This window comes from Patella vulgata, chromosome 1 (assembly GCF_932274485.2).
Source record: "Patella vulgata chromosome 1, xgPatVulg1.2, whole genome shotgun sequence".
Lineage (NCBI taxonomy): Eukaryota > Metazoa > Mollusca > Gastropoda > Patellidae > Patella > Patella vulgata.
The window spans coordinates 9,385,795-9,397,104 of record NC_065879.2 but is presented as its reverse complement, the minus strand read 5'-3'; the positions used below and the strand labels follow the sequence as shown (position 1 = coordinate 9,397,104).

General features: G+C 36.7%; 1 protein-coding gene across 1 annotated transcript; it reads right to left on the bottom strand.

Annotated features, from left to right (window-relative positions):
• Positions 1-1,049: 1,049 nt before the first annotated feature.
• On the bottom strand, positions 1,050-7,345 carry LOC126812266 (2',3'-cyclic-nucleotide 3'-phosphodiesterase). The gene is made up of 3 exons (XM_050538561.2): positions 6,992-7,345; positions 4,318-5,041; positions 1,050-4,013 (listed from the first exon to the last, which is right to left on the bottom strand). Exons 1-3 carry the CDS (start codon positions 7,184-7,186, stop codon positions 3,238-3,240), a joined length of 1,695 nt encoding a protein of 564 aa, XP_050394518.1. The 5' UTR covers positions 7,187-7,345; the 3' UTR covers positions 1,050-3,237.
• Positions 7,346-11,310: the final 3,965 nt, after the last annotated feature.

Below are 11,310 nucleotides of genomic sequence, written 5' to 3'. Positions count from 1 at the left end.
GTTAATCCCGAAATGACCTAGTTTGTGTTGAGTGGACGTTAAACCCCATTTCTCTCTCTCTTTCATCTACTACTTAAAATACTTTAAACTGACAGATAAGACGAGTAGCTACAATACGAGAGGATAGCATGATTAAGGGTGTGGATACATGTGGTAAGTAACATTGTACTGTTTCGGTGACAATATGATGAACGTGGGTGTGAAATAGGTTTTTTTAATGGCCGCTTCGACCAAAGTTATATCGCAGACAATGACCTTGTAGGAATCTCACTCACCTTTAGTAGTCAGAGCCATAATCATGTATAGAGTCTGGCTAGCTATTGTCTCAATTTGTGATAGGTATTAAATGGTTTTTTTCTTCTAGTTTTAGTTCTATGTAATTACAGGTTATTACAGTTCCTGCTTCTTAACCCAATATATCTTATACAGAACTATCATTCCGTTTGTTTTAATACTGTATTGATCTATTAAATTTACAGATTTAGTAACAGAATGACTACCAAGGTCACAGTTGGCCAGAATCTCTTTATATGTGGGGGCTAGGTGAGCATAAAATCATAAGGTCTGTCATTGCGTCAAGTGGTGTGGTTTCGAGGAGTAAGGTCGCTGTCCAACTTCATGGGGTTTCTCTGGGTCTTCCAGTTTCCACCTACTGCTAAAGACCCCTATGCGCAAGAGAATTATTGAAATAAAATTGAACCATATGTTAGTCCCGAAGTGCCCTAGTTTGTGTCAAGTGGACATTAAACCCCATCTCTCCCTCTCTCTGGTGTTTTAAATTTGTTCCAGCCCGGCTTATGAAGATGGTGTGTCATTTGTACTTGAAATCATGGGATATAGTAATTGACAACAAACTGATTAATTAAGTTTTCATTTCTAATGCATAAATCCGATACAGAAACACAGTCTCATTGTAAATAAACTAGGGTTGACTGGCAATTCATGTTATTTCACTTCAAGTTTATTCTACACATTATCATGTTATAAAAAATTGAAAAGATGAAGAAACAGATAATAAAAATTTATTTATAAATAGAACATGGAACTATTTTTAATATCAAATTTATATAAATGAACAATTACAATCCTTAATCAAATAAAACTTTTTTCTAAAAAAATTGTTAATAAATATTAAAAAATTGTTAATAAATATTGTATTAAAAAATGTTCAATCTGGTTAAAACACAGATCCTATTTCGTTTCATTTTTTATAGTTTAAAATTTTGTTTTACTTGTCTTTACTACACTAGGATCTGGAAGAGTTGTTACCATTGTCTGTTCTGGATAGTGTTAGGGATTAGCCAATGAAACGGTCTGTTACGGCGAACTTTAGGCATGTTTTGCACGGAACTGTGGATAATCCATTAGAAACATCAATGCTGATTGGTTAATGAAATGTCTGACGTCATAGGGTCAAAAGCCGCTCGTATGACCTGTGACGCGACCTATCGCTACAACTTGTCAGATCTTCATGTAGTGTAGGCCATCGAAGGTAAAAGAAAATGTTTTAAAATCTCTAAAATTCCACAATGAAAAAAATTCAATTCTTAATTAAATAAAACATATTTTAAAGATAAAACTGGATTAACATGCATTTTCAATCATACAAATAAATATATATCCATTCAAGAACATTTACTAAAAGTTTATTATAAATATAACATCAAAATATGTTAATCTCTAAAATAAATGCAATAAACGATTGCATTTCTAATTAAATATTGCAAGTATTTATCGGGTGGTTATTTCCAATAAAAGTATGGCAATTTTGGTATATATGGAAAGTAGAAATATCCAATCTTACTAGAAAAATACTGGATTCCCTGAAAAACACCCATGAAGCGCATAGAGAACAAAAATGTATGGTTTTCCCTAACCGGCAGCCCGACGATTACAAATGTCTGCTCGTGTGATGTCAATGTTGCACACAAAGATTGTCTGATCTCTCAGCGTTAGTGAGCGCTTGATGTACATGTTGATAAACTTGATGAAGAGCGTATATGTACAACAATTTCTGAGATAAAAACCACGGAAAAAGACCTGGGCAGTGGATAATCCAAGAATTTAATTAGGCTTCGATATTTATGATAAATGGATAGCGATTAAAGAAAACATTGTCTTGTATATGCAATGAATTTTCCTCCGGTTTTGCACCTGTTGCTAGGTACTGCGTCAGCCAAGTCATGTGACACAAACATGACTTCTTTTAATAGATTTCTTAAAAACAGTGTTTTGAGAAGGATTTGAAGCACAATTTTGATAGATGAATTAGTTTGAATATGTTTTTAGTCCAAATATATCATCAAATCACACAGTTTGTACGCGGGAAGGTATCTTTAAAGGATTTCAATTAATTAGTGCCAAACCCATTTAGCAAATTTAACAATCATTCGATTTAACAATCACCCAATTCAATACACATTTAACAGATTTAACAATCACTCCATAACAACCACCCAGTTCAATACACATTTAACAATCACTCCATAACAACCATCCAGTTCAATAACTATTTAACAAATTTAACAATCACTCCGCTCAATGCACATTTAACAGATTTAACAATCACTCGATATAACAATCACTAAATTAAAAATCACTCAGTTCAATACCCATTTAACAGATTTAACAATTACTCAAATTAATAATCACTCAGTTCAATACCCATTAAACAGATTTAACAATCACTGGAGTTAACAATCACTCAGTACAATACATATTTAACAGGTTAAATAAGTTTTCAACAAATTAAAATAGCAAAGGTCTTGTTTAAATCACAATTAAAGAATAATTATCACATTCATTCCAGCATCCAAATATAATACAATATGTTCTTTGTTAGAGTTTAGAAAATTTTCATCCATTTTCTAAGTGCAAAAATAATGACTCGCCGCTCACTGATCATCATGAACAGTCATTTAAAAACCAGCATGAGGACTGAATCAAACCAAAGCAGTAGGGCCTATATTAAACTAATTTCACTAAACATATTAAATTTGATGCTGGGACGAAAAATACTGAGGTGTATGTTAAACCATATGATAGTCCCAAAATGACCTAGTTTGTGTCGAGTGGAGTGGAGTTAAACCCCATCTCTCTCACTCTCTCTCTCTCTCTCTCTCGCTCTCTCTCTCTCTCTGCTGGGGTTAAACTCCATTTCATTTCATTTCATTTCTCTGCTGGGACAAACTACTGATTCTGGACAAGGTGTAGTAGGGTCAATATTGTAATGAGTGTTCAGTATGATCCACTAAATAAAACAGGAATATTATAAGGTTTATCAAGATAAATACAACAATGGCTGTCATCATAGAATCGAGACTTTCCTTCTCTTACATGCTGAAAATCATGTGGAGTAGCTGAGGAAGATTTTTCTATATCACAGATATCTAATAAGTCTATGGTAGTTTGTTTGGATTGTATTTTATCTGCTATACCAAGTGTCATATGAGCTGCTCTCCCACGTGACTTGGGACGAACTAAAGGGAAGAGTGTAGTTATTGCTGCTACGTCTTTACTTTCACTTTTCAAAGACAAGTTTTCTTTTGACTGAGATGAAGAAGTTTTTAATAATGAAATTCCCCTGATACATTCATCAAATTTTGCATTGGTATCAAATTGCTTTCTTGGAGGCACTGGTGGTTTCAAAGGAGATTGTTTGGGTGTTTTTCTAGGAGACACTGGGGATTTCAAAGGAGAATGTCTGGATGTTTTTCTTGGAGAGACTTGGGATTTCAATGGTGAAGAAGCCATATCTCGCTGTCTCTCCTCTGGATTATCAAATAACACGAGAGCTTCTTGTGGAAGATGAATTCGAGCACCCAGAGTTTTGTCAGTGATAATGAAGCCATATAGAGTTACTATGAATACTTTGCCATATGAGTTTTGTACATCTTCTCTCTGGTGGTATTCTTTCCCGCCCTCTGCGCGACCTTTACCAACATATCTTGACGTACAGTGTAGAATTTTTCTCTTCGGATGTTCTGGGAAATAATCCTTGATGAGATTTCCATCTGAAATAAGTATTATCAATAGATAAATATTGAAACCTGCCATATATTTCTTAGTAACAAGGGGGGTTGGATGGCTGAATGGTTAGCATGTGCGCGCTGTATCATAAGGTCTGTCATTGAGTCAACTGGCGTGGTTTTGATTCCCCGGTTGTACGTGACAAGGAGTAGGAGTAGGTTTCCTCCCACTGCTAAAGACCCCTACGTGCAGGCAAATTATGGAAATAAAATTGAACCATGTTAGTCCCGTAACGACCTAGTTTGTGTCGTGTGGACGTTAAACCCTAAAGTGTAAATATATATTTACCTGTATTGTCAGGACATAAAGTTTGTAGATGTTGTTTAAACAAGGGATATAACTCTAAACACTCTTTAAAATAATCTCTTCCCATAGATAACAACCTGACTGATAACTGTTCATTTACAAACCACCCGTAATAGAATGGAATAAAATCTTTAAATGAGTTAACTTTTCTTTGGATGGTGATTAAATCAACATCGTGTTTATTTCTTTGAGATAATTCTTTAGCGTCTAATTTCCATGGTGTCTTCGGGGATGCCACGATGTTAATATAGTTATAATTTGATGCTATATTGAAGTAGGGCTTGGCTTCCCAATAACGAACATTGGTGTTATCGATAATGACAACATTTCTGTTTTCAACACATGCTTTTTTAGCGATTTCTTTACAGTGTTCATGAGCAGACGATAATTTTTCCTGATCGAAACAGTAAATTCCGTCTTTCATGAAATAATTATCAGCGGAGCAAACAATACTATCATGATAAATTGACTGAAGATGTCGAACGAGCGTTGATTTTCCCGATCCAGATAGACCTCTTATTACAAACATAATTTTTGATTCCTTAATGAATTTAAGCGTCTGCTTATCTTCCGTAAAAGGAAATCTCATCCATTCTGCAATAATATTAGAATTTGCTGTCAACTGGGGTGTCGTTGAGGATTTGGCCATAATTTCTTGGACTTCTTTGCCATCCACAGTGTCAACCAATCTGTTTCTTGAAAAAAACTGAAAAAAAGAAAGAAATTTCATCATTAATCCATATAATGGTAGTCTTTGAACCTTAGAGGACGGAGGCCATCTTTATTTCTATTCATAAAATATATCTTACACCACTTGGATTAGAGAATTGAAGCTATTTCACACACAGTCGGTCTGTTTTGCTGGTCAAGAAAGCACCTCAGAATTTGACTATGTGGTTTCCCCTTGTCAGTGGTGCAGGAATCAGGTTCTAGCAAGGAACAGTGCCTAGACGTTTGGTCATATGTACACTTTCGGTTGCGAGTAAAAGAACCCATGACGAACAGAATTTTAAAATCAGACTAGGCTGTAGCGCCGCTGCCTGGGCAAAATTTCGCCCATACCACAGGCATAATGTTATGCCTGTCTTCATCTTTTTCATTTCCTACTTTGTTAAAGTTTTCCTATGGTTTATTGCAATATATCTATCCATCTGCAGTTAGCTAGCCATGCAATACGAACATGCAATATCATCTTTAAACCATATATTATATAAATATTAATCTTTGAGAGGCATTTAGTAACTGGATAGAGCAATAAACAATAACACATACTTATGGAAAAACAGCTACTTATTTATTTGGGTGATGTTTCGAAGAGTCAATGTTGAGAGAATACTCTTTGAAACGTCTTTTATCTTGGGATGAGTTGTCTTATATAGGGATGAGTTGTCTTGGAATGAGTTGTCTATATATCCATTAAACTACATTTCATTCTTTGATTCCCTTACTACATACCAGCGTATCATATATGTACATAGTGTTACAAAGTGACAGACATTTACATGTAATTTGATAATTTCAGTATTGATTTCTGATTTATTTTTAGATGCTAGAAAGACATTAAACATACATTATGCATGAGCTAAATCTGCTTATTGCAGGTCTTTCTTTAGGCCTGAAATGTTATCTAAAGTATTAATTAGACATTAATTAACCTATCCAGACCATAATCAGCTCTAGATGGCATCACTAGCCTGCGATCTTAAGTGGATTGTGAGCCGATTTACTGCATAACTTTCCTTCTCGATTAAACGATTAAATGGATAATCGAGACTATGCTGTTTATCGTACTGATTTTTGTAATGATGACCGAGGCTAGGCAGAAATTTCATTCGCTTAGTTCTCCGTTCATAGGGGATCAATTTGAAGGAAATTTTCAGCAAATTGCCTTTACGTTATCTAGTTTTTAATTATTATAGTGAGAACTGCCAACTCGTTATCGAATCTCCCATAATGTATCTTTAAGCCAATAGAGAACTGAATCTTTACTGTTTGTTGTTATTTAATGAGGACAGCCGTATTTATTAGAATTGTAATAACTATATTGTGTCCATCCCTAGAAAAATATCCTATAGAATATCACTGTGGGAGTATATGGCAATACCTCATTTTCTATACCGCAGTAGTTAAAATTCTACAATAATCTACGGAATTTTGTGAGTGTAGGGGGAGGGGGCAGGGCTTCTAGGAAGTACCCAAACCAAATATTCTACATTTTCTGAAGTGAGAGAGAGAAATGGGGTTTAACATCCACTCAACACAAACTAGGTCATTTGGGGGCAAACATATGGTTCAGTTTTATTTCATTATCTTGCATGCGGGTACAGACGGATCTTTAACAGTGGGAGGTAACCAGAGAACCCGGAGAAAGCCGATGACGTTGGACAGGCTACTCTACAACTCGTCATGCACAACTGGGGAATCGAAATCACCCCAGTTGACTCAATGACAGGCCTTAAGATACAATGCTCACGCGCTAACCATTCAGCCGTCCAACGCCCCCTGAATGACACTTAACAAGGGAAAACTTTTGGATCACCATAATCAATATCTTCAAAATTGTTTTTATCCACTGACGATATGAAGTGTTAGTTAATGCCTTTAATAGTAGGCCTACATGAATAAATGTAGCATAAAAGCCACAATAGGCTCCTACCTTTGAAATAGCCTTCGGTAAATTTAACCATCTGGGTCTTTGTGTAACACTTTTATTTTCTAATATTTGCATACTGTTGGAACTGTTGGTTGTCAATGACATCGGTTCTAATATTTTGTAGTTCACGGTAGACGACAGAATTATTTCTTCTGGGGAACAAGTCAAGTTAAATACTATAAAATGTGACAATGTCATACTTATGGCGGCTGTGGAAGACCCTGCTTATAGAAATAAAAACAATATTGCGTTTCTAGATGTTACAAATTACTTTCATTATAGCACTGAGTCTTGTCAAGACGTGAAATAATGATTAGGCCTAAATACTGTTACGATACCGCTAATCAACCTACTTAACTTGACCCACTTACAGGGAAGTAGCCAAGATTAACCAGGCGCACATTGAAAATAACGGTAAACCTATTTAGGTCGCGTTTCATAGCAGGGTTGGAACATGGCAGTATGCAAGGTTTTGCTTGCTTGATAAGCACGATGCCGATGTTGCGGTTTCAAACGGTAACAGATGTTGCTTGGTTCCATGCGTATGGAACTAGAGTGAAAATGCGTTTTGCTCTTCGATTTCTTTCCCCCTTTTCATATAGAGCCTATTTTATAACAAACCGAGAATTGATCTTGTGCTCGATGACGGACAAATCTCACGTAGACAGACCCGTTGATAGCGTGGGTGAGGTGGATTGAGGGTGCAGCAATGCAAAGCCAACGACCATGGTGCCCATATCAGTATGGGCGCCCCATCAAGCCGAGTGTCATTGGTTGGGCGCACATGACGAGATAGCTAGCGTGGGTGAGGGGGAGGGAGGGTGCAGCTGCCCCCACTGGAAAAAAATCGACGCCCCTAATGGGTGCCGAAGGCGCCCTTTCCATTCGGCGCAATGCAAAACCAACGAAGAAAGTGCCAATATCAGTATGGGCGCCCCATAAACCCGAGTGACATTGGGTGGGCGCCCATGGCGAGATAGGTTCAATTTTATTTCAATTATTGGTTTGCTCGTAGGTGGCTTTAGCAGTGGGAGGAAATCGGAGGACCCGTAGAAAACCCACGTGGCGACCTTATTCCTTGTTACGTACAACCTGGGAAGCGAAACCACGTCAGCTGACTCAATGACAGACCTTATGATACAGCACGCACATGCTAACCATTCGGCCATCCACCCCCCCCCCCCCTCCCCCAACTCACAGGCACTTGAGGGGATTCAAATAAAACTTCTTACTACTGCTTGACTTTATACTAAGAAGTATTATTTTAATTCATACAAGTGCCCGTGTTATAACTCCATTAAGTTAAAAAATGAAATGAAATGGGGTTTAACGTCCTACAGTTCTGCTCCTATGCTGGGCTAATGAAGACGGGCATAAGCCATACAGTGTGCTATGAGGGAAATTTTGCCCGGGCAGCGGCACAATCGCCTACTCTTATATCGAATTCAAACAGCCTAGGGATCTTTTACGTGCATTCCAATATATACACGGGACCTCGGTTTTTCGTCTCATCCGAAGGGCTAGACAGCTGTCCTTGTCAGGCCCCATTAAGTTAAAAAAATAAATAAAAAAATCCGGCGACTAATTGTATAGATTGGGGTACAACCCCCCAACCTAACTTGCAAGTTCCAGGCGCGGTACGTATCCGGGGGGAGGGGGTGCGGTCCGAGCGTTCAATTTTCCACATTTACTGGGAGGCGCCCCCTCCCCCTAACACACATACACACCCATCCATTACCGTCTGAACCCGCCCGACAGAAATTGAGGGGTGTATATTTAGTAATGTTAATCGTAGCTCATGAGTCATGACCCCCGAGAAATTACGGTATCATGGATTCTTGAGCGCCCAAACTGTTGCGGGGACTTGGTGATCTGGACTACTATTGGGCCGCGTTTGATTGTTTTCATAATACCTTACGACCCCGGACATATGCTACATGTATATAGGTTGACTATTGATCGATTGACAAACCGTGAACAAGTGAATTAATCATATGTTGAAAACAATTACTCGAAAAGTAAATGAAAAAAGTATTTTAAATCATGTTACTTAAAATCTCATAATTTACAAATTGCTATAATAATAATAATAGTTTGATTCTCAACTACATCTGCAAGCATGAGTATGGAAGTTACAACAAACATTTCACATTGTGATGCATAACAATATCTAACTAAATATCTTACAAAATAACATTAATATTAAGGCATGCAGTACCGTATAGATTGAGCATTCGCTCCTTTAAAGGCTCAATACCACTCTTGTGGTAACTGAATAATATGTCCCAATCTTTATTCTGGTGAACAAATTGTACTATTTTACAATATTCCAATTAATTGGTGATATAAATTTCATCTTAACACACCTAATTGAAAAAATTGGAAAAATTCAACTAAATGATTTGAAAAGCCTGACATAAAGCTTTTCAAATGTGACTTGGATTTAAAAATATTTTTAAACCCTTTGGACAAATGAAATAGGACTTAATGGATAATTTACACAGCAGGTAAGACACTAACACATCTAGTACTTAGAATAAGGCTATTTTTTATGTTCTGGAGCTGTCAAGCCAGCAAGAGTGTTATTGTCCCTTTAAAGTTTGCTCAATTAATTTTTCAATATTTATGGCTTATTAACAAATTATAAAGAATATTGATTTTGGGTTATTATCGTTTCGTGCTGGTGATAACATTCAATTATTCTTCCTTCTTATTGATACAAATCTGTTAATAATTGATATTCGATGACCTTTTGACCCGAGGATAAGGAAGTGTTGTTATTATTGTATATAGGCTATAGGTATGTATTGTAGATAAAGATATATACCAGATGAGCAATGATAGTAACTAGGTAACAGATCATAAAAATTAATTAGTAATAAAGAGGAGATTCATAAAATCTGTCTATTATACTCCTCCATACAATATATTATATCGTGTTAATAGAATTAAGGAAATGGTAAATTTTTAGAATCTCCAAATTTGGAGCAGAACAAGTTTAACCTCATTTCTTTTTCATCATTGAGACAAATTTATTTCAGAAGCAAATTATTCATGTTCAATTTCATCACATCATATCGGTGAGTGTGGGGGTGGGGGTGGGGGGTCCGAATGATTAGCACGTGCGCGTTGTATCATAAGGTCTGTCATTGAGCCAACTGTCGTGGTTTCGATTCCCGGTTGTACGTGACAAGGAGTAGGGTTGCCTGTCCAACCTCGCGGGTTTTCTCCGGGTCCCCCGGTTTACTCCCACTGCTAATGACCCCTACGCGGCGCAAGTGAATTATTGAAATAAAACTGAACCATATGTTAGTCCCGAAATGTCCTAGTTTTGTGTCAAGTAGTCCTACCGTTTTCCTTCAGCATCGGGTATTATGATGTCGAAACTTGAAATTTTAAACGTTCTGAAGTCAAGATATCGCCTATTACCTATTGGATGATGTTTCACCTGGACGGTAAATAAAAAGTAAATAAGACAGAAATCTTTATATATAATATTAAGTGCGGGAGAACCAAAATAAAATCGATAGACAAACATGCGGACAAGACAAACTACTCAGACACTGGAAGAAATAAAAAAAAAAGAGCAAATGTCAGATCAACTATAGACTCATTTATTTAATAACTCCGCTCCATATTCACAGAATCTTGTCGTAACGTGTTTATCAGAATTCATAAATATAAAACATTTTACAAAAAAATCTATATTTCAAATTTCTTTTAATGTGATGACGTGGCAATTAAATTTATCTAATCATGGTGTTAGATATAAATATATAATAATATATAATAAATTCCATAGATAAATATAGAATAGATAACAAAATGTTTGATACGGGTATTTTAAATGAACCAGTTTTAACAGCCTTAATTAAACGGTTTTAATGAAATGGGGTTTAACGTCCTACTGTTCTGCTCCGAACTGGGCTAATGAAGACGGGCATACGCCATACAATGTGCTGCTATGAGGGAAATTTTGCCCAGACAATGTATGCACGGAACCTCCGTCCTACACCACTGACAAGGAGTAACTACGCCAGAAAATCTAAATGAACTTTCTCGGCCAATGCAGGGAACGAACACCCGACCTCCAGGCTAGCGAGCCAGCGTCTACCCACTTCGCCATCATGACCCCCAGATGGTTTTAATACCGCCTTTTTAGGTGTTTATGGCCTGAACCGTTGGAGCAGAACAATACAGCGTTAAACCCCATTTCATTTCATTTTATTACTTGAAACGGTTAATAAAAATATTAATGGGTATTAAGTTTATTAAAGGTGCAGACGTGAGTTGATTTTCAACGATTATTGCAAGAGTTACGT

Excerpts from the sequence above, each read along its gene's own strand:
- LOC126812266 (XM_050538561.2), bottom strand. The coding sequence starts at position 7,186 with ATGACATTGTCACATTTTATAGTATTTAACTTGACTTGTTCCCCAGAA. Across the intron at positions 5,042-6,991 it reads TACCGAAGGCTATTTCAAAG|TTTTTTTCAAGAAACAGATT; the intron begins GTAGGAGCCTAT and ends TCTTTTTTTCAG. Across the intron at positions 4,014-4,317 it reads TTTATGTCCTGACAATACAG|ATGGAAATCTCATCAAGGAT; the intron begins GTAAATATATAT and ends TACTTATTTCAG.